The 26988-nt window shown below is 34.9% G+C and overlaps 3 protein-coding genes and 1 long non-coding RNA gene across 8 annotated transcripts; 2 read left to right on the top strand and 2 right to left on the bottom strand.

Moving 5' to 3' along the window:
• Window positions 1-914: 914 nt before the first annotated feature.
• Window positions 915-5331, bottom strand: LOC142534483 (putative ALA-interacting subunit 2). Of its 3 annotated transcripts, none has more exons than XM_075641371.1 (9): window positions 4994-5331; window positions 4670-4745; window positions 4508-4582; window positions 4283-4399; window positions 3433-3503; window positions 2968-3265; window positions 2259-2548; window positions 1922-1978; window positions 915-1311 (listed from the first exon to the last, which is right to left on the bottom strand). In XM_075641371.1, the coding sequence occupies exons 2-8, from the start codon at window positions 4685-4687 to the stop codon at window positions 1924-1926; spliced, it is 924 nt and encodes a 307-aa protein (XP_075497486.1). In that variant the 5' UTR covers window positions 4688-4745; window positions 4994-5331; the 3' UTR covers window positions 915-1311; window positions 1922-1923. The 3 variants fall into 3 exon arrangements, with proteins under 3 accessions (XP_075497486.1, XP_075497471.1, XP_075497477.1); XM_075641356.1 differs by having other exon boundaries at window positions 4684-4745; XM_075641362.1 differs by having other exon boundaries at window positions 915-1226; window positions 4684-4745.
• Window positions 5332-10428: 5097 nt separating this feature from the next.
• On the top strand, window positions 10429-12242 carry LOC142538004 (uncharacterized). Its single transcript, XR_012818627.1, has 2 exons — window positions 10429-11498; window positions 12026-12242. It is a non-coding gene; the product is annotated as an uncharacterized LOC142538004 (long non-coding RNA).
• Window positions 12243-15131: 2889 nt separating this feature from the next.
• LOC142534467 (transcription factor TCP2-like) lies at window positions 15132-19351 on the top strand. 2 transcript variants are annotated; one of them, XM_075641346.1, is made up of 2 exons: window positions 15132-17144; window positions 18775-19056. In XM_075641346.1, the coding sequence occupies exon 1, from the start codon at window positions 15788-15790 to the stop codon at window positions 17123-17125; it is 1338 nt and encodes a 445-aa protein (XP_075497461.1). In that variant the 5' UTR covers window positions 15132-15787; the 3' UTR covers window positions 17126-17144; window positions 18775-19056. The 2 variants fall into 2 exon arrangements, with proteins under 2 accessions (XP_075497461.1, XP_075497456.1); XM_075641341.1 differs by lacking the exon at window positions 18775-19056 and adding an exon at window positions 19076-19351 and having other exon boundaries at window positions 15133-17144.
• A 4890-nt stretch (window positions 19352-24241) lies between these two features.
• LOC142534450 (F-box protein At4g18380-like) lies at window positions 24242-26846 on the bottom strand. Of its 2 annotated transcripts, none has more exons than XM_075641333.1 (2): window positions 25319-26846; window positions 24242-24641 (listed from the first exon to the last, which is right to left on the bottom strand). In XM_075641333.1, the coding sequence occupies exon 1, from the start codon at window positions 26483-26485 to the stop codon at window positions 25358-25360; it is 1128 nt and encodes a 375-aa protein (XP_075497448.1). In that variant the 5' UTR covers window positions 26486-26846; the 3' UTR covers window positions 24242-24641; window positions 25319-25357. The 2 variants fall into 2 exon arrangements, with proteins under 2 accessions (XP_075497448.1, XP_075497442.1); XM_075641327.1 differs by having other exon boundaries at window positions 24242-24552; window positions 25319-26845.
• Between the last annotated feature and the right edge of the window lie 142 nt (window positions 26847-26988).

Genomic DNA, 26988 nt, shown 5'->3' with positions numbered 1-26988 from the left:
ACTGAAAGCATAAAATAACTAGATCTGCATGTAAACTTTTGTGAAAACATTATGATCTTCTGACGTCATGTTTGTTGGGCATGATCAGTCTACCAACGTTTCCGAAAAAGTAAGTAAGATCCTTGTAAAATGTGTTGACTCGAACGTTTATAGATATTCATGGTTACAATGAACGGTTAAGTAGTTTGGCACTGACTAATGCACAAGAAGTGGTCGAGTAGCTTAGTATTACGAGACCGGTTGAAAGGATTCTACTGAAGCGATTGAATGCTTGTAATACAGAGCAAACAATAACTTGATTTAATACAAAAAATTATTGTTTGTCATCACTAAAATCAAGAGATCTAACATATTCAGTTTATTTTCTTAAAAAGAAACTGTTATAAATTCATACTAAATTATTAAAGATCGGTATTTGTAACTGAAATTCAAGACGACATAATTAGCTTTCATAAATTTGATTGTATTCACTGTAAAACCTATATTATGAAATGAAGAATTCACTTCTATTGAATTTGTTTGACTAAAGTACACTTGGTTTAAAAAATCTAGCCGAATTTTAGTGTTTCGATAGATAATTTTGACAACATATAATTAACTCGTCAATATTGTTATACAAATATTGAAATTATAAAAACCCATTAGTTTTAGTTAAAAGCGCGTTTTTAACATTGTTGACTTCTTGTCATAATCACACATTTAGTCAAAGCCGCGTTTAAGGTAGACAGTCATCCACATCATAGTAAATCGTGCTGCTTCAATCCCGCTTTTTAAGGGCTGATCAATATTTTGATTCTTGAAACTGTTCCGGGAACATTTCAAACCAAACAAATTGACAGATGGGCGTACATTGTTACGTATTTTTTGCCATTGGTTTCTTCCATGCAATTTTCTCCAAACATTTTCTCTACTTTCATCACAAAATCTACATTATATATACCCATATTTCACGAATAATTCTTCAAATTACACTTATAAGAGTTTAAAGAACGATAGAGAAAAAAGGCTTCTTTCTTTCACAAGAAAATATAGACTACCATGGGAAAGCAAATGAGCTATATGAAGAACTGGGTTGAGGTCGCACCATCTCCTCTCATTTGTCCCCACAAGGTTTCAAATGCCCCAAGACTCGAGACGATTGTCGAAGAAGGCTCAGAAAATATGGCCATGTCCAGCAAGAAAGTGCTCTACCTCTTACCAGTCATCCTTTCCTTTGCCTCGTACCTCTTGATGAACAGATTTGCCACCATTTAGTTTAGATATATATCTCAAGAAACACTAACCGTTTAATTATTTTCCTTTTCTTCGACACTACAAAAAAGCATATGTCAAGTGGCAGCATCCCAGATTGGATTGATGAATCAGTTGATGGAAAAATGTGGGATACATGAAAGGTGATGCAGGAAAATGGTTATGAATCAAACCCTGATTCAATTTCTCGAGAAGTGGGCTGGAAGAGCGTGTAGGTTCGTGCAGAAAAGAGCTGATTGAATGAAATTCATGCAAAAGCTGTGTGATGATTTGTGAGAAGTTTAACTAGTCTGATAGGTGCTCATATGTAAATAGAGAAATTTTAATTTTTTGTTACATCATTAAATATATTTTTCTGTTTGTATAATCGTATCATGAAATGTCATATCTATATGGTTCTTTTTTTTTTTTTTTTTAAATTTTAGTTCATTGATTTCAATTGAAAGTTCCCGCTGTTTTGATTTGTTGGCCGTTTTCTCCTCTATTTTTAAGTCTTAACACAAAATTTGGCATCAAAATATAATTTCCTAGTGAAGCAACATACATCAGTTGTCAACTCAATTTTTATGCAGTGTCATTTCATTGGCATATGACTCAACTTATTTGAGTATGAGGTACTTTTCGCATATTTAAAAAGAAATTAAAACATGATTCCAAGAATGTCACTGACCTTCAAGTAGATATCGGACTCCAATTCCAGGATATATTAGTCGTATCGCCATATGGCCTGCAATCACAGATATGTAAACGCGACTCTCAAATCCACGCAACTACCCTTTATATTTGGGACAGATTGAAGCAACATTATTGAATGAAAAGAAGGTTAAGTTATGCAAGGAAAAATCTTTACACGGGTCTCACAGTAGTTGCAGTACACAAGAGACTCACTCTAATTTCTTTTTTAAAAGTATCGTTTTTAAAGTGCACAATGGCGAAAAAGAATAAGAATCAGATTTAGATTCCATTAATTAGTGCATGTATGCCCGTTCACATATCTGAGGATTTACCTTGGAAATTTGACATGAAGCAACAAAAAGACAACAGCGACAAATACAAAGCAAATGCCAATAGATATGTAGGCCAGCCCCAGAAAATTATTACGGCCGCCCAGCCAACTTGATGTCGAGAGTACAAGCTTTTTGCTCCCGCTGAAACTGTAGGTGTTGTAATTGTTCAGAAGTTGAACTAAAATGATATCATTAGCATCTAAATCCTCCTCAATTTTTCCATACAACTTCCGAAAAGTGGGGAGAGCAGCAGTACGCATCCATACAATGAGATCCTCTTGATCACTTAGCTGGTTTTGCAATTTATGCAATCCAACAAGGAGAAAATATAAAATTAAATTAGTTAGTGGTCAACTTTGAATTTAAATAAAAAAAGTTAATCAAACCAATAGATGAAACCTTACAAAGAAAAACATGACCTTGAGCGTATTATGAGAATGTTAAAATGGAAGTTAATTCACAAAAAGGGAAATGTAGCCCATGTTATAGCATCTTTTCCCTTTATCTCACGCAAAAGGCAACAGCATACTCATGCAAATGGTAATACATGTTACTAGAACAGTATTGGTTAAGTCGCAAAAGCAATTTGAAGACCTCAAGAGAGAAAAAAAGATCATTTTGCATTTAGGTTGACTCCATCTACAATGCACCTAGATAAGAAAATAAGTCACTTTTTGGTTATGCATGTTTTTGTGCGTTAATCACTCACCGGAATGTTTATATCAAGATTTGCACCACCAATTAGAGAGCCATTTTGAAAATTGAAGGGATAAACATCTTTCCCAAATTTATGTTCACGGTCACTCTTCCACGCAATTTTCTTCCTGTTAACTTTCAACTCATCTGTCCCGCGGAAGAAAGTGTATGTGTCATTAAACAAACTCCAAGCTATCAGACCACAAGGGACAATTGGGAGACCATGGCTAATATCTTCAGGTGCGCAGGATCTTGAATCTTTGTACTTAAGTCCATGCAAGAGCTGTTGATCGCTTCGACTCTTAACATACCTTGATGTAATAAAGTAAAAAAATACATGTAATAAAAGAATTTGATGAAAAGTCGACACAACCATGCAGCAACAAACATAACTGCAGCATTTATATTAGAAAGAACTGAAGCACTAAAATAAACAAGTGTTTCATAAACACATTGAAATATACATAGTATTTTTTACCGTCTATGGTTCTGGTAGTAGTTATCCAGCTGGTAATAGATGAATATTGGAGCTTTCATATGCTTGTGAATCTATGAACAAGGTTGAAGGCACAAATCAAATTGTGAATAACAAAGACCATTCAAGGAAACCAATTTATGAGATTTGAACCAATGTGTTATGCAAGTTCGAAAAAGCTTTCAAACAGCTTAAAGAAAGCTCTGGCCAGTAATGATCATCGTTCAGTGATATAAAAGTTTATAGATCATCATACCAAAAGACAGCTTTCCCAATGAAACCAAGTCTTTCTGTTTCATTTTCAAGGCATTCAAGACAAATTAGCGGTATTTTATCAAAAAAATGGAGAAAATAATTTCGAACGAAAAATAAGTTTTCAAGTCAAATTCTACCTGCTAAGTAATGGTAACTTGTCTTAGAAGAAGGTGAATGACTCAAGAATGGATCATGTAATCAAGATCAGTTTGACTACATGAATTTAGAGATTTATCAAACAGATTATAAACCATCCCAAGCAATGCAGAAATTTGTTAGACAAATTGATTATTGCATGAATACTCATCATGGAAGTAAAAATTTATTAAACCAAAAAAATTCATCAATGCTCGTGCTCTACAAAACATATTATAAACCATCCCAAGCAATGCATAAATTTGTTAGACAAATTGATTATACAAATTGATTATTGCATGAATACTCGTCATGGAAGTAAAAATTTATTAAACCAAAAAAATTCATCAATGCCCGTGCTCTACAAAATCTCTATCCATGTTCATTGACCACGATGAAACAGAAATCATTGCCAAGTGAAATAAAATCTCAATGTATAATCACATAGCATCAGAAACACGACCTTCAAGTTCTTGGAGCAGTTTTTGGAAATCGAACTATCCTTGATGTATGCCAATTTATTGCTTCTGAATGGTTCTGGCACACATTCAGTATCATATCTGTACACTAATTCAACAACCTACAATGGAAAGTTCACCAATCTTCAGATCCATTAAATTCATAAATTTTATGCCATGAAATCAACTCCTTTGTCGACATGTTAATTAATTGCATTAAAACTCATTACACTTTGTGAAGCATGGAGAAAAACGAGCCCAATCGGAATAAAGATTACTCCAACCACAAAAAATATCGAAATAACCTGTCATGAACAAAACACAAAACTATTGAAAATTACAAGCTTAGTTATTTGAATTCTCACGGTTTATAAATATAAATGAAGGATTACAGTCATTTGCCCACCCATTGAGGTGATAAGACAGGTTTACAAGCCGGAAGATTTTGCTGAGTAAACTGGTGCACGACTGCAAAAGAACAAACATTGTGTGATCAAGATGGTTCCAGAATATTTCATCTATACCTATTTTACAGTATGAGTATCACTTAGAATGCAAAATTTTGATGTCCAAACATAACAGTAGCTTGAAAAAGATTCCGAAACCCTCGGCATAGAGTTCGATGCAACATATGCTAATATGCATCTCGGAATTACTACGAATTAGTTAAATAAACATTGAGAAAAAGATTTAAAGATGGAATACAGCGCAATCACCTTTAGAGCAGCCTTGTCTGAACGATCCTGGATCAGTTTCGTTTCCAATAGGTGTGAAGGAGCGTACTTCTTCCATTTCCATTCAATCCAAATTCAGATGAACCAGTACAGCACACAGTTTCTTAACCCCAAAACCGAAGAAAACCGAAACTCTTCCGACAATTGAACGAAACTTCACTCCAAAAAAAAAAAACTGATTTCTTGAAAAGATCCGACTGTTGCACACCATAAAATCTTCAGAAATCAAGAAAACATTGGATAATTACAAAATCATTCCGGCATAAAACAAGAAATGGATCGATCGGCGAGGTAACTGCCGGTGGGGACAACACTGATTTGACCAACCGAAGCGTACTTTGAGTATTGTCATTAAAAAAATAAAATAATCAAATATTTATTTTTCTCTATTTAATTAATAATATATATACTTTTACGACAATTAAGATATTTCAATCAAATTAAAAAGTAGACATATATCGAGTTTGGATACACAAGTTTGTAAATTCCAATTTGTACAAATGTTTTTATTAAAAATAGTAGAAATGGTTTTAATAATTAAAAAGTTATTTTATTTCTAGTTCAGTTTTTTAATATTTTAAAATTAAAAATAGCATAAACAATTTGAGTAGGTCTCTTGTGAGACGGTCTCACGAATTTTTAGCTGTGAGACGGGTCAATCCTACTGATATTCACAATAAAAAGTAATACTCTTAGCATAAAAAGTAATACATTTTCATGAATGACCCAAATAAGACATCTGTCTCACAAAATACGACCGGTGAAACCGTCTCACATAAACTTTTGTCAAACTATTTTGATAATTAAAAAATTATTTTATTTTTATTTTTTAAAAAAATTAGAAACAGATAAACAAAAAAAATATAAATTATATTTTTTAAAATATACTTAAATAATTGTTGTTAAAATAATTTTTATAATCAAATAATATAATAATTACGTTAATAACTGGTTTAATTTTACCTGATTAATTGATTTATTCGTAAAATTTACAAAAAACAAACTTTGTTGTGAATAGTAGAGAATATAGAGAAGAAAAAATGATTTTTTGTGTACTTTATTCATCATTGGAGACCTCTATTTATAGAGTAGATTTACAGAACTTGAATAGGTAACAATATCAATAATCATCTATAATATCTTTTCTATAATACTCCCCTTTAGATGATTATCGACTCATTAAATCACTTCTAAGAGATGTGGGAGTTCAAATGCTGCCTCGTCAAAACCTTGTCAGTAAAAACCCAATGGAAAAATCTGAACGAAGGAAAAAGAGTACAACAATAGATACTCCCCATGATCTCAATCATCTGAGATCCTTCAACTGATGCATCCCTATCTTGTGCACCAATTTCTTGAATGTTGAAATTGGTAATGCCTTTGTAAATAAGTCAGCTACATTGTCGCTTGAGCGAATTTGATGGACGTCAATATCACCATTTTCTTGAAGCTCATGTGTATAGAAAAACTTTGGTGAAATATGCTTTGTTCTATCACCTTTGATGTAGCCTCCTTTTAACTGCGCAATGCAAGCAGTATTATCTTCGAATATTACTGTTGGGTCATCTTTGGCTGTTGGGAGTCCACATGATTCTTGAATATGTTGTGTCATATCTCAAGCCACACACACTCCCGACTTGCTTCATGCATTGCAATGATCTCAGAGTGATTTGAAGACGTCACTGTTAAGGATTGCTTCACCGACTTCCATGATATAGCAGTGTCTCCTCGTGTAAACACATAACCTGTCTGGGATTTAGCTTTATGTGGATCAGAAAGATATCCTGCATCTGCATATCCGACTAAAGGAGACTTTGATTTTGTCGAATAAAATAATCTCATATCAATTGTACCCCGAAGGTAACGAAATATGTGTTTTACACCATTCTAATGTCTTCGGGTTGGACATGAGTTATATCTCGCTAAAAGATTAACAGAAAATGATATATCTGGGCGAGTACAATTTGCGAGATATGACAGTGCACCAATGACACTTAGATATGGTACTTTTGGACCAACGATTTTTTCTCCATTTTCAGGTGGTCGAAAAGGATCTTTGTTAGCATCAAGTGATCGAACAAACATTGGTGATGCTAATGGGTGTGCCTTGTCCATGTAAAAGCGCTTTAATATTTTTTCTGTATATGATGATTGATGAACAAATATTCCCTCTTGCAAATGTTCAATCTGCAATCCGAGGCAAAATTTTGTCTTTCCTAAATCTTTCATCTCAAACTCATTTTTCAAGTAATTAGCAGTTTTAGTAAGCTCTTCTGGAGTGCCAATAAGATTTAGATCATCAACATATACTGCCACAATTGCAAAACCCTCATCTGTTCTTTTTATAAAAGCGCATGGACAAATAGCATTATTTGTGTATCCTTCTTTTAACAAATATTCACTAAGACGATTGTACCACATGCGACCAGATTGCTTTAATCCATATAAGGATTTATGCAGTTTTATTGATAACATAGCCTTGGGCGCTTCACCATTTTCTTTCGATAGTTTGAATCCTTCAGGCACTTTCATATATATATCACTATCAAGTGAACCATAAAGATAAGCAGTTACAACATCCATAAGTCGCATATCAAGAGTTTCTGATACTGCTAAACTGATTAGGAATCGAAAAGTAGTGGCATCCATCACAGGTGAACATGTTTCGTCATAGTCAATTCCAGGTCTCTGCGAGAAACCTTGGGCTACGAGTCGGGCCTTGTATCTTACAATTTCACCATTTTCATTCCTCTTTCGTACAAAAACCCATCTGTATCCTACTGGGATTACATTTTCAGGTGTTCGTACTACAGGTCCAAACACTTTATGTTTTTCTAGTGAGTCTAATTCAGTTTGTATGACCTTCTTCCACTTTGGCCAATCATCTCTTTGTTGACAATCCTTAACGGATTGTGGTTCTGGGTCTTCATTATGTATGATATCAAGGGCGACATTTAGGGCAAAGACATTGTCAACAATTGTGTTATTTCGATCCCACAATTTTCGAGATGATATATAATTTATTGAAATCTCATTATTTTCATGAGAATTTGATTCTTCAGGAATAATATTATCCAAGTTTGGTTCATTGATCTCTCTTACTATATCATCCAAGATTTCTTCTTCGTGAGCTTTTGAATTTTCTTTCTCTTGTACCTTTCTTTTTCGAGATACAATATCCTTTGAACAAATTGGTCGATCACGCTTCTGGCGTATTTTAGATTCATTTGCAGGTTGAATAATAGCTGGTCCTACGGGGACATCAATTTTTACAGGGGTATTCTCTGCATGTATATGTGACTTTGTCACATTCTTTGTATTAACAAAAGCATCGGGCAATTGATTTGCAATTCTTTGCAAGTGAATGATTCTTTCAACTTCTTGGTCACATTGATTATTTCGAGGATCATAATGAGATAGTGTTTTCTCATTCCAACAAATCTTTTGTTGTTCTTCGGAACACAACTTTATTTCTCATAGATTTGGAAATTCCAATTCATCGAAGTGGCAATCTGCAAATCTCGCAGTAAACAAATCTCCTGTTAAAGGTTCCAAAAATCTAATAATAGATGGTGAATCATATCTCACGTAAATCCCAAGTCTACATTGTGGGCCTATTTTGGTTCGCTGTGTAGGTGGGAGAGGGACTTGTACTGCACAACCAAATACTCGAAGGTGAGAAACATCAGGTTCTCGACCATAAGCAAGTTGTAAGGGTGAGTATTGGTGATAATTAGTTGGCCTTATACGAATCAATGATGCAGCATGTAATATGACATGTCCCCACACAGATGATGGAAGTTTGGTTCTCATCAATAATGGTCTAGCAATTAATTGCAAACGCTTAATAAATGACTCTGCTAAGCCATTTTGTGTATGGACATGGGCAACCGAATGCTCAACTGAAATCCCTATTGACATACAATAGTCATTAAATGTCTGCGATTTAAATTCAGCAGCATTATCAGACGAATTGTCTTGATTGAGTGATATTTCTCTCCACAAAGTATCAGTGTGGAACTAGTCTTGAATAATGCAGAGTTATAGTCACTTACGGACTTAAAATCTTGTAACCGTAGGTGCATCCATTCATATCGGGTTCTTGGGAGAATTACAGTTCGTTGATGGTCAAATCTTTCTTTTAGATTTTTCCAAAGCTCTCGTGGCTCTTTCACAGTGAGATATTCGACTTTCAACCCATCATTGAGGTGATGACGGAGAAAAATAAGTGCCTTTGCACGGTCCTGCTGGGACATTTCATTTCCTTCTTTTATTGTATCTCCTATATTCATAGAGATAAGGTGGACCTCGGCATCCAAAATCCATGATAAATAATTTTTTCCAGTCAAGTCAAGTGCTTCAAATTCAAGTTTGGTGATGTTCGCCATTGCAACTTAAAAATTTTTTTATATAATTAGAATCATGACATAAATAGAGTAAAATTGCATTACTATTATTGAAAATAAATATTATAACAAATTATGCATGTTACTACTTTTACTATGTAATTTTGAAATTTTGTTATTCTATTTGTTAAACTAACATCGATGCAGGTGTACATTGAGATGTGCTCAATTAATAATTTATGTATCTATTACAAATTGCACTAATAACAAATTGTAGCATTATAAACTAAAGAAAAAAATAAAACTCTTTTATGCACAATTATTCTAAATACGTAAAACAAATATCACAGAATCCTGCCCAACTTCGTAAACAAGTCATATATTTCTTGAAAAGGAAAAAATCCAACACTTTGGACTTAAAGAAATTATAATAAAATTTATGTCTTAAAAAAAATTACTCTCATACCTAGAATTTCTCACACCACTGCTGCGGTTGTGAAGAATTATTATTATTATTTTTTTGGTCCAATTGATATCAAAAATAGTGTTGTGATTGACTCAAAAATTATTATAAAACTAGTAAATACTAGTATTCACACAATATTTTAGCGACTATTTAAATCATCAAAATCCAAATAATATAAATCTTAAATAAGTAATCCAAGATATGAAAAAAACTTAAATCAAACTTCAGGAGCATCAACATAAAATTAAAAGTTGTGCTTCTTCAGGAACATCAATATAAATCTATAATTTGTGCTGCTTCGGGAGCATCAATATTAAATCTAAATATTGTGCTTCTTCAAGAACATGCATACAAGAATAAGAATAAATTATTTATAAATTTTACCTTGAAGAGCACTCGTGCTGATAACTTGTTGTGAATAGTAGAGAATATAGAGAAGAGAGAATGATTTTTTGTGTACTTATACATCATTGAGACCTCTATTTATAGAGTAGATTTACAGAACTTGAATAGGTAACAATATCAATAATCATGTATAATATCTTTTCTATCGTAAACTTAAATTTCAATTTCATTGCTTCCTTGTATATTGGTAAAATCAACAACAAAGACCACAAAGTAATTTCACCACCTGTGTTTCGAGAATTCTGGTTTCCGAGCACTGACGCCGCCCGAATGGGACGAGAGATCCAAATCCAACAGCCCTTTTCTCTTCCGCCTCCGCCCCTTCCACATCTCCCGCCCCCGTCTACAGCGCGCGATTACCCCCGTCATCGGTCATCAACGTCGCTTGACGACGCACCTTCGCAGCCGACATCCCATTTCGATGCTAGTCGGGATAACTGTCCCTATCTCTACTATGTTTTTGTTTTGTTTGTGATCTTCTTGAACTCTTGGGTTATGATCCGACTCCCTTTGTTATGCATTGTCAGTTTTTGTGCTTTGTGAGAGAGAGTGTGTGTGTATTCTTGCGCCCAAGATTCTTGATCTCCGTCCTATATAAGCTTATTAAGCTATCCTTTTTTACAGTAGTTTGTGTAGTTTTTGTTAATGAATATGTGATTTCGCCTGTCTTTGATAGCTGGTGTGGGATGGATAATTCGTTTGTCCCCTTTTTCGAACAGGGTCGGAGGGGACTGACGATCACCTCTCAGCCGAAACAAATTATAAAGTTTGTATTCTAAGTAACAATCTGTGCTTTGCTATGTTAAAATTCAATTTTTGTTTTATGGTCCTGTTAATTTATCTGATGGTGAGTTGGTAGTTTGTGTGCGTTCTCGAGGAATTGAAGGATTAAAAACATAAAGCAATGTCTGATTAAATTTAGGCCCGTTAATTCAAAAATAGATCTCTATGTGGTAGGTGGTTTGGTACCGTGAAAAATTCAACTTTTTTTTTTGTAAATAAGCAAATGCTGGAGATTATCACGAGTTTGTATACATATAGGCTAATTCACGATAGTTCCAAATAAGACAATGTGTTATTCGAACCAAATTTCTGGTTATGTGCTTATGTTGAAAATGCTTCGTGACTGAAACTCTATTTTGGTTCTATTTCATGAAATGATTGGTATCATTCGACGGAAGGCCTTGATTTAGACGTAGCAGCTTTATATCACGCAGAGTGCCTCACATTTTGCCAAGAACTTCTGGAACTTGAGCAAAAACTAGATGAGGTGCATATCCTTACCATCTTTGGTGATTGTTTGTTGTAAGCTGTAGCCGAAGTCTTGCTTCATTTTTTTATTTGCCCTCTTTTATCTTCAACTAGGTTGTATGGTTGTGGATTTAGTGTTGTAGGCAAAATTCATCTCGAGCTCTTGTTCTTTTTCTGTTGCAAATTCACTAAATGCTTGAATACTACTAGATGTGGTGGTGAAATAGCCATTTGATACGAGTTTGATTGGCTATATTGGTAGATGAACATCTCTAGAATTCTACCAGTCAATATGGATCTTTATGATTCAGACTTGGTGGGATGAGCAAAAATACACAGGTCCCCATTTCTGTGACCTGAAATATTTTTTTCCACTTATGAACCTAAACACGACCATGCGAATCATCGACCTAGTCTTTGTGCCTCATCTCTGCACACAAATCTTGCATTTTATATGTGAACTGCACCATTATTTCAATATGTGTTTTCTATCATGACGATTATACATATTGACGAAGTGATACTCCCTCTTTGGATTGTTTTCAGCCTTTTACAGAACTTAAAGCTCCAGAAAATTAACGGAAAGATGTATCAAGATCTCGCAAACGCCTGAAAAAAACCCGCTAAGAATCATTGTTAGTGTAACTTTTGAGCTCTCTCTACCTACTAATCTAGCTGACACTTTCTTAGGATTTGAATTTATGTTGTATTTAACATTCTTTCAGTGTCTCCAAGATTGCTTATGGATATTATTATTATTATTTTTTTTAATATTCTTGCACAAATCTCTTCTTTGCATTAGAATGTTTTGTACAAGGTGCTTGCGGTGAAATATATCTCATCGTATTAGTTCTTCTACATGATCCAAACACAATTTATCGGCTCATTCAGTGAAAACACTTCAATGTTTTTTTGCATTTTTGTCAAATATTCATGGTAAGATTGATAAACAACCATTTAAAAACCCAATATATTTGTGACAATAGTTTTGAGACTTGTTTTTATATTTTTGAATGCACTGCCAAATAAATTATAAATTAAGGTATATAAAAAGATAAATAATCTGGGTTGAAATGCAAGATAAACACCTCTCTTTTTTTTTCCCTTCTTTTTGGCGTTTGCATATTTTAAGAGCACTGTTCTATTGCTCTCTCATTCATGCTTGTCTGTCGCTAAATTAATGCCCTTTCGACAGCTTTTTCTCATCTTGCTTTTTTTTTTTTACTATTTATATTATACAATGTAAAGTACTTGTCACATTTTGTTTTGTTATATTATATTATATGGACTCTGCAATAGTGGCGATGACAGTACGTCCATAAGATCCTAATAGTTAATAATTTATTAATTTGGTGGGATTTATGAATTGTTTATACTTCGGCTTCCTTTTTACCGGCAAGTGCATCGCTCTAGCTCTATTATACTTCAGGTTGCAAGATCTTTAAATTTTTTAGGACATACATCCGAGCGATTTTAGATACACTGAATCAAAACCATTTTCAAGAAAGCGATGATGGAGGTGGTTTTAGGTATGGAGTTTATGTGAGAACACGAGCTAGATTGAAAGACCGCGAATTCATGGCGTAAAGATGGTCCAAGCTCTGGTAATAATGGTAAGCGATCGGTACTAGAGAAGTTTAAGATAATGATATTTTTTATTTAAGTTGAATCAATGTGTTAACACATAATAAAAAAATTAGTAATTGATTTTAATCTTGCGATGCTGGGCAAGCGAGTTCTTATAATGTATTTGATTTTGAAAGATTTTCATTTTGAATATATTTGAAATCCACTATAATTGAGACCGAGCTTTGACTATAATGGTCTCACCTTGTTTCTCTCTTATTATGACTTAGGTTCGAGTCCTCCCACCTCCTATAATAAGATTTCAAAAAAAAAAAAAATCCACTATAATTACTACTAAAATTACTCAATTTGATATAAAATATTGTATTCAAAAGTGACTTTAATTTTATCCATTCAAATAAATCAAATAATTTGAAATTCATATAGTTCAACATGAAGTTACTCAGATACTATACAATGTATGTAGTACACCCCTTACAATTTATTCTTATTGTTTTAATTTTAAAAAAAACAACACATAGTTGTCACCAATAATGCGTTCTCCCATGCAATTTTATCATTTAACTTATTTGTTTATGTTGGCCGAAGCAGTGAGCCACATCGTACGGAAAAGCTTATTTTATTTCCATGTTACATCAGGATCATGGATAATTTTTTTTTAATGAGATGGTGAATTCTGAGATAGTTTTATTGATTTTTATTCATGAGATGTGTTGGTTTGATCCATAATTATTATGAAAATAATATTTTTGACATAAAAATTGATACATTTTCATGGATTGAGTCATGTCCGAGATCCATAGACGAAGCCAGAAAAACGAAAGTTGGGGGGTAAAAAACATTTCAGGGGAGATAAAAACAAATATTTGAAAGGAAGATGAAAAATGTATAATTAATTTTAGACTTTTAATCAATGAAATTAAAAATTACGGGGGCGGTCAGAGTCACCCTCCCCTTGGCTGAGTCTTTGCTGAGATCCGTATCACAAAATTGACATACGAGACGGTCTTAACGAGATTTTTTTTGTTTTTCTGTTTTTATTTTTGTATATTGCATATAATATGGAAAAAATGCACAACTTGACATGTGGTGGTGGTGGAGAAATAAAATAAGACCCCTTTTGCTTCTTTTTTTTTTTAATACAACTTTGGTGGAAGCTTTACATATTTCAAAAAATATTAAACTACGATGACTATTAAATGTCTAATGGTGTTAGTTTTCAGATAAAGTAGTGATCCAACATAATAATAGAGTTAGAGAAGCCCGAATTTTGAATCACTTACGAAAAGAAAATTGCTCCATGCGAAAATATTTTTAGCATGCTAAGAATGTGGCGAAGATAATAATAAATATTAAATACATAAGATTTTGCAATTCAATTAAGATTTTGAGTAGCCTTGCAATCCAATATCGAGTAGGTTTATCTGTGAGACGAGTCAACCCTACCGATATTCACAATAAAAATTAATTTTTTTTATGGATTATCCAAATAAGAGATCCGTCTCACGAAATATGATCTGTGAGACCGTCTCACACAAGTTTTTACCTCCAATATTATAACCGTGTAAATGAAACACATCAAATATTTTTTACAAATGAGAGCTCACATGACAAAGCTATCCACCGTTTAATGCCTATAATACGATTCAACATCTTTTATTTCATTATTCTTATCTCATCTGACGAACCAAATGATGTTTTGCAGAGCAAATAGAAATATCTTCTTGGTTCAAAAATTTAAAATGGCCTGAATATACTAATTATTTGAGATTAAAATCAGTGATGAATCCTTATAATGTTTTTTTTTAAAAAAAATTAATCCTTATAACGTTGAATGTATGAAGTTGTAGATAAAGAGGTGTCTGAAACTGTCACAAATCCGACTGTTCTGGTTTTGTATTATTCCTCGTCGTTACATTGGCATTTCTCCGACCAAAAGGTCCACACACAAACATATATTTCTTTTATTATCGTCATTATCTTTGAAATTATTTAAATATAATATTATAATATAAATTTTATCTTATATGTACTATTTGTTTTATGTATGGTTGGCCTTTAAATTTTTTCCATCGTAATAGCAAACAACAATGACTGCAAAATTAAAGTTTCAGACTTTCAGAGCCAAGCTTTAATTGCTCACAGTCCCCTTCCCTCCTTCTTACGTTTTTTTCCCTCCTTGGATATCCTTTTCTTTTCTCTCACGAATTGGCATCTGATTCTGTTTCCTTTTCTGGGGTTTGGCTGGATTCTTTGGGGTTTTTTGTTGTTGTTGCTTTTCTTGGATTTTTTAAAGATGAACTGAGGGGAGATTGATTCTGAGTACGTTTTACAGTGATTGGTTTTTGCTTTTGAACCATAAAAAGCTTTAAACGAAAGCTTCGCCATTTTCTGACCTTTCTCTGTTACCGAACGTGATGTATCGTACAGCAGAAATACGGCTTTTTCTGTTTAAATCTGTTGTATGTATATGTCATTACAAAAGATAAAGTACTTGGTGTAATAATCATCAATGCAAAGGGCTCTGGTGGGACTGTCTCCCTCGGAAACCACCACCCAGTTGTGCTGTCTTCTCTCTCCGTGAGTGAGTAATAACCCTAATCCAAGAAGTTCAGATTTAGTTTAAATTTTGGATCTTTTTCTTTTACTTTATCTGAGAGTAGGTAAGGTGAGAGGAGGAGCTGAAAGGGATTTGGAGAAAAAAGGCATGAAATTGGTGGGATGGATTTGGATGAGATTCAGCGTAAGTTTCCAAGAATCAGCAATGGCGATGGAAGGCTGGCCTCAGCAAAATTAGTCTACGGTAAGAAAATGGATGACCAGTATGGGGATGAAAAAGATGGAAAGAGTAAAAGGGTTGGTGGTTCTAACGGCGGCGGAAGTGTTGGAGGCGTGGATCTTGGCGGTGGCGCAGGTGGGTTTTACGGCTGGGCTTCGTCTAGGATTGTTAGGGTTTCGCGAGCTTCTGGGGGGAAAGATCGACACAGCAAAGTGCTGACCTCCAAGGGGCTAAGAGACAGGCGTGTACGGCTCTCTGTGAACACTGCTATTCAGTTCTATGATTTGCAGGACCGTTTAGGTTATGATCAGCCGAGCAAGGCGGTGGAGTGGCTGCTGAAAGCGGCTGCAAGCTCCATCGCCGAGCTACCGCCGATGAATTCTCTTTTCCCGGACACCCCTAAGCAACTAAGTGATGAGAAAAGGTCTAGTAATGGCGGAAGCGATCAACTCGGTCTAGATTCAGTCGAAGTAGAGATGGACGGCGGCGGTGGCGGGGATACCAAATACCATCATCACCAGCAAATGACAAAATCCTCCGCCTGTAGTAGCACTTCGGAGACGAGCAAAAGTTCCGGTCTTTCACTCTCCAGATCTGAAAGCCGGATCAAAGCCAGGGAGCGCGCAAAGGAGAGAGTCGCGGGGAAGGAGAAGGACTCTCAAATGGCTTCCCTAAACCCTCTTTCACACACCACTTCTTTCACCGAGCTCTTGAGCGCAGGGATGAATGGTAACAACCCCACCAGCCCCAATAGGTCAGTTCAAGAAAACTCCAACGAGTCCAATTTCTTTCAAAAATCTCGGCTTTGGTCCTCGGAATACTTCAGCACTGGTCCGGGGCAAATTCACTTTGCGAATTCCTTCGCATCCATGGCTTCGCCGCTTTTTAGCGTGGCGGGGGAGAACCAGTCGGAGATCCAACAGTTCTCCTTCGTCCCCGACCACTTTGTCCCAGATAGTAACAGTAACCACAACAATGGCAGCAACGAGTACAACTTGAATTTCACAATCTCCTCTTCTGCTAGTTCATCCGGCCTTGCTGCTGCCTACAACGGGGGGACCCTTCAGTCCAATTCCACGTCGCCTTACAATTACCTCCAGAGATTTTCTCTCCTAGATGGATCTTCATCTCCTAGCTTCTTCCTCGGCACGGCGGCGCCAGTGGAGAACCACCACCAGTTACTTCCTGGATTCGATGCTCGTCTGCAGCTCAGCTACGGCGATCCAAATGCTAACAATGGCGCCAGGCATTCATCCCAGAAAGGAAAAGGAAAGAACTGATGCCACATCTTCATAACTGGTAATTTTCCCGAGTTTTTCGTATCACATTATCATCATCATTCATCTGATATTTTTTCTCCATTAACGTTATCTCTTGTTCTTGGATGATTTTCCAATCAGTTGAAGTGTTATTTTTACTGTGATTTCTCTTCATTGATTTGACGTTCGTACCATGAACAGTTCTCTATTTTCTTGATTTCATAAAAAGGCTGTGGATGACCATTCGAGCTAGCCATTTATTGTTTCAGAATAAAATAATATTAATCTCGCTCTCCAATTTGTCCTTTTTTAATGTTATTTCATAGATAACAGTGAATTGGGATCGGCTGGTTGTCTCTTTGTTTGGCTCCCTCGTTTCTAACATGTTTATGGCGGACAGATGTTGATGTTTGAGTTAAAGTTGTGCACTTTAGCATATGTTAGAAGCTTAAGCAGGTGACACTTGGTGTAGTGTAAAAGAAACATTAATTTTTTTAGTTTGATAATTCCATAGGGTTATTACTGCAGCTACCCCAACACTAGTCAGAAACATGCTTGGAGTTCATTACTTGTCAGCCATCTGCACCGTTCATATTTTTTTAAATATATATTTATACCTCTAGGTACTATAGTCCATTCTCCCAGTAATAGATCCAATTCTTTTCAATATATATATTGAAATGTCTTAATTTGAAGTGAAATTCGCATTCTGCTCGAGCAAAAAAATATTCATAATTTTAATTTAATATCAATTTTTAATAATATCTTTAAATACAACATAAGTTTATGAGTTTGTGTCATAATTTATATGTATAAAAGGAACCCCAGCTCAAATTCAAAATTTCAAATAACTCAGTTTTGAGCTTGACTGAATAAATTTATACACAAACTCGAGTAGAAAATTTTAGGTGTAAAAAGTTCAAGTTAAGGGTGCTACAGGATTATATTTTAACTTTTCAGGAATAGAACCCTTTCTTTCCAAGGAAAAAAATCTTAGAGACAAAGGGCTTAAAGTTAAAAGAGATGATTAACAGATTAATTAGTGAACACTCCCTCCTTTGAGTAGTTATTATTGTAGCTAGTTTTTTCAATTAAAGATGGCATCTACTAAGCAAGAACTTCAATACAAAAAGACTTGAAGATTGGATTTTTCTATGCCGTTTCTCCATAATGAAGGTCTGAAATTTGGATATTTGGATAATAAATTCGCGATGTCAGTTTCTATTAAAATATTAAGGATCAGTATGATTTAATGATATTAGACTAAGCCCTCAAAATTTATTGACTTGGTCCCACCAACAATATGGCAAGATCTAATGGTAATATCTTCTTTTGCTCAGTTATACATGACATTGTGGATTTATGAATATGTTGTGAAGGCTGGTCTTTTGGCTTTGGACACTTTTTTTGGATTTAAAGCCTCCTGTTGAAAGGGAATAGATCCATATTTGGTTTTTGAAGGCTCGCGGCATCATTATGAAGGCCTATAAAATATGTGTTGCAATTTAGACTCTGCAAGAATTCGTTGCCCAGTAAATTCTTGTGCTTTTGAAAGTAGTTATTATGTACTGTCTGTATCCTGTGATCGATACAACAGTCAAATACGTTACAAATAATCTATTTTACATAAGAATGTTTTCAACATATTGTTCACTTCCGTATTCCCACAGCAGTTCAAGAATCCTTGTATAGGACCGAGAAATTACACACGAAGGCTTATGGTTCAATTTGCATATAGTTTCTTGAATCTATTATGATCCATATTTGAGATGTCATTTGAATCTTAACAAAAGTTTCAACTCCTCGGTCACTGAAGAAATTGATCTGTCTCGTGTTGGAGTAAAAGATTAGATGTACCTTCTTTGATACGAAGAATTATATCAATGGCAAACGGTGAAATACCGTATATATGTTTACTAAGCTTTAAATACAACAGGTGAAGGACTGACTTTCTTCGCATTTGTTTTTCAGGTAAGGGAGGATGAAAAGCTGCACCATCAATCCTTCCCACGTCTCAGACCTTGCGTTGTTTGTATTGTCCCAGTTCCAGCTGTGTCAACTTTTTAGAGATTTTGCATGCAATTCACATATTCTGGGTCATCGCAGAATTTGGAGACTACCGCATTTCTTGTTTTAACTTATCCTTCTTAAGTTCTGTTTCAACCTCTGTTTTAAACAATTGTTCATATGGTATGGAGCCATTCGTCAGTTATTGATGAAATGCATGTTCGAAGTTACACACAGATATATATATAACACAAGAAGATTGCCAATGACAGATGTATCTGGAAACAGCTAACTCAATAATTGATGTACATATAATTTAAAAAATATATCCCTGTTGAAAAATAATATTTAAAATATGTGTATTGAATATTTGAATGTTGAATATTTGAATGTTGAAAATAAGAGTTGTAAATATTGAAAATTAGTATGTGATGATGTAGGTAATGATGTATTTTATTTTTGGATTATTTGTAAAGAAATTCTATAAATAGCCTCACCATTTGTGAAGAAATACACAATTGAGTAGAGAGAAAAATATTATAAAGTGTGTATAGTTTGGTAAATTTTGAGAGTTTGAGATTTTTACTTTTTACCATAAATTTTTACTTTTTCACAACACGTTATCAGCACGAAGCTCTAAAAGTCCTTCATACTTTTCCAAGCTCCGAACAGAAGAAAAAGGTAACAAAAGTAATAATATTTATTTTACTGTTATTTATTTATTGTGTATATATTTAATATATAATATAATGTTATTCAGAAATAATAAAAATAATTTTTTCAAAGACTTGTTATAAATCCTGGGATGATGTTAAGACGACATCCCACACTCCCGGTGAGGGATACGACAAGTATAAAAGCCTATAAGTTCTTTAAACAAAATAGCTTGTGACACCGCATTATAATAATGTGATATGATATACATAATTATTTAAACATGACTAATATTATATACATCATATTATTACCATAAAATTATACAAATGCATACATTTATATTTTGTACACCAACGGTCATAAACGGTAACAAAACGGCTAGTTTTTGCCCTATAAATATGATCTCACAAACACATTCAATCACTCCAACTTTCACTTCTTCTCTAAAAATTATTCTTCATCAAATTTTCGAAGAAAAAATAAGATGGCTTTCTCAAGGATATTTTTAATTATTTTGGTTATCATACTCACGAGTCTTGTATTTATTGGAGAATATCCTCATCGTGTGTTTTTTTTATTTTTACAAATGCTTGTACTTGTTGTTTATCCATTACTTTGTATTATTCATTAACTAATAAAATGCATCGTAATTTTTTTTTAGTACCACCATGTCAAACTTGACAAAGCTCGAATTCATTGCTCTTGATATTACGGGGAAAAATTATACGCCATGGACTCTCGATGTAGACATGTATCTTGAGTCATTGGGTCTAAGTGACATCATAAAAGAAAATGACATATCGACATCACAAGAAAAGGCAAAAGCCATGATATTTTTGCGTCGACATCTCGACGATGGATTGAAATGTGAATATCTAACTGAAAAAGATCTCATGGTTTTGTGGAAGGGATTAAAAGAAAGATTCGAACATACAAGGGAAGTTATACTTCCGACCGCCAGGGATGAATGGAATACGTTGAGAATCCAAGATTTTAAAAGAGTCAGTGATTATAACTCGGCGATGTATAGAATAATCTCGCAATTGAAATTTTGTGGGCATGAGATTACTGAAATGGAAATGCTTGAAAAAACATTTTCCACTTTTCACGCATCGAATATAACTCTACAACAGCAATATGGAGTGTGTGGATTTTCGAGATATTCTGAACTTATCGCATGTCTCCTGGTGGCGGAAAAGAATAATGAGCTGTTAATGAGAAATCATCAGGCACGACCCACTGGTTCAACGGCATTTCCTGAAGTAAATGTCGTAAGCAAAAATAAATTTAAATTTGAAAACCAAAATCAAGTTATAGACAAGATTTTGGTCGAGGACGAAATCGAGGTCATGGTCGTGGACGTGGACGTGGACGTGGAAGTGGTCGCGGTCGCGGCCGTGGTTTTGAAAATAATCGAAATAGTTACTTTCATAACTCATCTCAAAAGAGTGTCCCAAACCATCCACAGAAAAGACATCATGAAAATATGAGTGTTAATGAGAATCACTCAAAAAGATTTGAAAGTTCTTGTTTCAGATGTGGTACTCCAGGACATTGGTCCCGTATTTGTCGAGCCCCTGAGCACCTTTGTAAACTTTATAAAGAATCAATAAAGGGGAAAGAAAAGGAGACCAACTTCACTGAACAGAGTGAACCTTTGAGTGATTCAACTCATTTTGATGCTGGAGATTTTCTGATTGATTTCTCAGACAATGATCAATTTGCTGATGGAATAAATATGTAAAATATTTTATATACCCGTATGATAATGTTTTATCGCGTGCTATATTTTTTACATATGTATTGTATTTTATTTTATTTTTATAAATTTATTGTCACTAATTTTATTTCATTGCATATTTTTTTGAAGTTCAAACATGGAAAATGTTATGAACAAAGCTGAAATTTGCATACTCGATAGTGGTACAACGCACACTATCCTCCGAGATAAAAGATATTTCTTGGAACTAAAACCAACAAAAACAATGGTGAATACAATATCAGGTCCTGTAGACTTGATTAAAGGATGTGGTAAAGCACAATTTTTGTTACATAATGGTATAAAATTTTTGATCAATGATGCCTTGTATTCACCACAATCAAAAAGAAATTTGTTGAGTTTTAATGATATATATTCCCATGGTTATGATACTCAAACAATGAATGAAGGGAATGAGAAATATATGTGTCTTACCACATACAAATCAGGAAAGAAAGATGTAGTTGAAAAACTACCAATGCTACCTACTGGATTGCATTATACATATATAAGTCCAATTGAATCAAACATGGTAGTTGATAATTCTTCAATACTGATCAATTGGCATGATCGATTAGGACATCCTGGTTCAACAATGATGCGAAGAATTATAGAAAATACACATGGTCATCCATTGAAAGACCTAGAAGATCTTTCAGAATAATAAGTTTCAATGTAAAGCATGTTCTCTTGGAAAACTTATTATAAGACCATCACCAGTCAAAATCCAAACTGAATCGCCAATTTTTCTTGAACGTATTCAGGGTGATATTTATGGACCAATTCATCCACCATGTGGACCATTCAAATACTTTATGGTATTGATTGATGCCTCCAGCAGATGGTCACATGCATGTTTATTGTCAACTCGAAATGTTGCATTTGCAAGATTACTTGCTCAAATAATAAAATTGACGAATCAATTTCCCAATTATACAATCAAGAAAATTAGACTTGATAATGCTGGTGAATTTACTTCCCAGACTTTCAATGATTATTGTATGTCTATGGGAATCATTGTTGAGCATCATGTTGCTCATGTACATACACAGAATGGATTGGCTGAATCATTGATTAAACGTCTGCAAATGATTGCTAGACCAATGATTATGAAAACAAAGCTCTCTATTTCTATATGGGGACATGCAATTTTACATGCTGCTTCATTAATTCGCATCAGACCAAGTGCATATCATAAATACTCCCCATTGCAGCTTGCATTTGGTAAAGAACCAGACATTTCTCATCTGAGAATTTTTGGATGTATGGTGTATATGCCTATTGCACCATCACAATGAAAGAAAATGGGACCTCAAAGAAAGATTGGAATTTATATCGGTTATGATAGTCCATCAATCATTCGATATCTTGAACCTCAGACAGGCGACGTGTTCACAGCACGTTTTGCTGATTGTCATTTTAATGAGGAAATCTTCCCAATGTTAGGGGGAGAACAGAAACATACCGAAAAGGAAATTACATAGTATGTATCATCATTGTTACATCTGGATCCAAGAACAAAACAATGTGAAAAAGATGTAAAACAAATTGTGCACTTGCAAAGAATAGCAAATCAAATACCAGATGCATTTGCAGACACAAAAGGGGTAACTAAATCATATATACATGTTGCAAATGCCCCAGCTCGAATTGAAATTCTGAAGAAACAAATTGAAGATACTCATGATGTCATTAAACGCCTGAAGCGTGGAAGACCAGTCGGTTCCAAGGATAAAAATCCTCGAAAAAAAAAATTCATAGAAAAACACGATGATCACAAAAGAGAAAATGATGTTCCTGAAGAAACATATGATAATCACAAAATAGAGAATGATGTTCCTGAAGAAACACATGATGATGAAAATGTTCTGTCAGAAACACAAACTGACGAGAATCGTGAAATATCTATCAATTACATTAATACTGGAAAAATATGGAACCGAAAAGATATAGAAGAAATTGATTATATAATTTCTTATAATGTGGCAATCGACATCATAAATGATAATGAAGATCATGAACCAAAATCTTTTGGTGAATGTAAAAATCGGCAGGATTGGATAAAATGGAAAGAAGCCATCCATGTTGAATTGGATTCGCTAAATAAACGTAATGTTTTTGGACCTATAGTCCTTACACCTGAAGATGTAAAACATGTTGGATACAAATGAGTTTTTATTCGAAAGCGAAATGAGAAAAATGAAATAGTAAGATATAAAGCTCGACTTGTTGCACAAGATTTTTCTCAAAGGCCTGGAATTGATTATGAAGAAACGTATTCTCCCGTGATAGATGCAATTACATTTCGGTATTTGATTAGCTTGGCTGTATCTGAAAATTTAGAAATGCGTCTTATGGATGTTGTTACAGCTTACTTATATGAATCACTGATAGTAATATATATATGAAAATCTCTGAAAGATTTAAGATGCCTGAAGCACAAATTTTGAGAGTTTGAGATTTTTACTTTTTATCATAAATGTTTATGCGTCTTTTGAGAGTTTGAGATTTTTACTTTTTATCATAAATTTTTACTTTTTCAAAACAAGACCTGAATTAAAAATTAAATGCACCAACTCGGGAAACGTATTAATCCTATCTACTAGTCTAATAAAACTACATTCAAGTTTCTAAATTATTACCCGGCAATTAACTACGTTGTCAAACAGACGACTTATACTCCAAATAATAATAGGCGAAGATGCAAATTCCACTGGTCGGATATTTTACATTCTTATTGTGGCAGTAAATCAGTTTTACATGATTCCGCAGCCGGAATTCAGAATACAATCCACAGGGTACCTCGTCATATAAAGCATATAATCTTCATAATCATAATATTCACATATAGAAAACTAAGGAAAACTAAGGCGACTAAAAATTCCAAGGAGCGCGACTCTTACGCCATATTACAATGACAATACGTCTCCACTCTTGAAACCATGTGCTTGAGTTCAAGATCAAAGCCACTGCATATCATCCATTGTTAAGACTGTAGAAGCTGGACAGCTTACGAGACATAATCCTGCAACCGGTAATAAGGTTTGTTCAAAACAAAACGAGTCTTCTGCTTCTGGACTAGTCAATCCTTAGGATACAAAAACCGTATCTTGCCTAGAAAACGAATAAATTTACTGCTACAACATAATCTCAATAGACATACCAACTCTAAAGGAGCAGATACATGCATCACTCAGCATCAAGGAGTACAGCAAGCACAAAAAAATGTCGGACAACATAATGAACATCACTTGTTCATGAACAAGAGTGTCAGGACAAAAATAACACAAAAAAAGATCCCAAGTCCCAATTGCTGGGGGTGGGTGGCACCGAATTTCATACGGGGGATTAATTATGCGTGCGTGCGTGCGTGCGTGGGTGTGTGTGGGGGGGGGGGTGTTTAATTTTACACAAAAAAATACAGTTGAGGATAAATCACCACACTGCTGAAACTATCCCCTGCAAGCACATACGGGCTTCATTTCACGCTACCAAATTTTATAACAAAAAGCTAATTAGAAAATAAAGGTGAAATCGAAGCAAATCCAATACCCCGTCAGGTTTCGCAGCTTAAATTTGATTTTTTTGAATGCTATTTCCCAAATTTACTAAATAACTTCTTATTCAATACCTATCCAACTTTCTAACTATTTGAATTATAAATAAACAAAACAATAACCATTAAAACAAAATGATTTCAACCAAACATGGTCTTACTAGTATTTACTGTAAACAAGAATAATACTTACAGACCCACTAATGCAATGATCTAGAGAAGAAATAAAAATTACCTCAAAAATCCATAAGCTAATTTTTTACCAAACACCAACTCAGAATGAGTTCATTTCCAGACAATAAGTCCTCCTCTTCACCAACATTCTCGCAGCAGTTCCAAAAGGCTCCTCAAACGCCGATGCGACCCAATTCACATCCAAACCCACAGCTTCTCTCTTCGACTGCTCAATAGGCTTAATAGCAACCAAGGTCGCCCCTTTTAGGACCATCCCATTCGGCAACTCCAAATGCGGAGAGTACCATAAACGCATATCCAGAGCTGGAACAAGAGTCCTCTTTGATGCCGAAGATGCGGACAAAGGCTTTACCCGTAGCTCCTCCAACTGATCTTTATTCATTGACAACACCCCCTGCCCATCAGAATCCATAAGCATCAAACATTCTAGCGTCTTATGTTCGGCTATTATCGGCTGAAGTAGGTAATGCCTCGCCGAGGCAGCAATCAATGAGCTAATAGTCCACACAACGCGTAATTTCAATCCCCCGTTGGTGTAAAAGGAGTCCGGTATGCTCCCATTATCATTCTCCACCCCATGGCCACGGTCAGTATTGACATCACAAGAGGCCAAACAATCACCGGCCCTATTCAGATTTGTAATGACGCTCGAAGCTCCAAGAATAACACAATTATCGAGGGTAGACCCGAAATTAGCTTTCCACTTGAGCAAAACACCTTCATCAATCCCCAACTCCCCACTAGGAAGTTCAATCCTGAGGAGCTTGATCTCATTAAAATTCTTCAAGACTTGAGTAGGTGAATGATGGGTGACATTGTTCCTCTCATTTTCGCAATCAGAGTCTTGGGAAATCGAAGGAATGCGACGAGTGGAAGGAGTCATGAGCTGAGTAAGCGATTGCAACGGCTTGAAGATTCCCAAGAACAGGCGGAAAAAGGAGGAAACTGGGTGGCGGGACTTGTCCACGGAGGTTATGGAGGCGGAGGGATCATCGTCGGAGATGACGCAATCCACGCGGACGATTATGCTGTCAACTTGAGGAACGATAGAATGAAATCGCTTCAAAACAGCGCAGCATCGGCCCAAAGCTTTGACATCCCCGATTTTGTTGAAGATCAAGAGAAGGATAGAGTCCGGAAGCCGGTCGAATTGATCGATCGGTTCTGGATGAATCTTTCCGACCAGATCTAGCCGAATCGACCCCATATTCCACAACCCAGAAAACAAAAAACTAAAATTTCAACACACACGCAGTATCAACTGTTAAACAACGGAATACATACGCGTAAGAAAGCGAGGGGTTAACCAATATGTCACGAAAAGGTTCAAGAAACAACGGATCTGAAAGAAATACCACATAATAAATGCATTAATGTACAAATCCTCGATTCCTGTTGGGTCTTCGGTCAGAGGTTTTCTGTGTATTCGGGGTTTAATAGAGGAATCGAACTTTGGAGAGATGACGATAATAGATAAAATTGGTGGTGCAGACTGGAGAGGGGTTCAAGGACAAGGGCAGAGATACAACGACAGCGTTTTGACATTCTCAGTATGATACATAAGAATTTAACCTTCGACTTGACAAGCAAGAAACAAAAATTTTATACATGTTATTCGAATTAAAATTTTAATATTTTATTAAAAATTTATTATTAAAACAGACCACAACACCAAAATTTAGTTACTCTAAATATCTCAGATTTAATAAT

Source organism: Primulina tabacum, chromosome 2 (assembly GCF_025594145.1).
Source record: "Primulina tabacum isolate GXHZ01 chromosome 2, ASM2559414v2, whole genome shotgun sequence".
NCBI classification, from domain to species: Eukaryota; Viridiplantae; Streptophyta; class Magnoliopsida; order Lamiales; family Gesneriaceae; genus Primulina; species Primulina tabacum.
The sequence above is the reverse complement of the archived record's forward strand: the minus strand, read 5'-3'. Positions and strand labels throughout refer to the sequence as shown.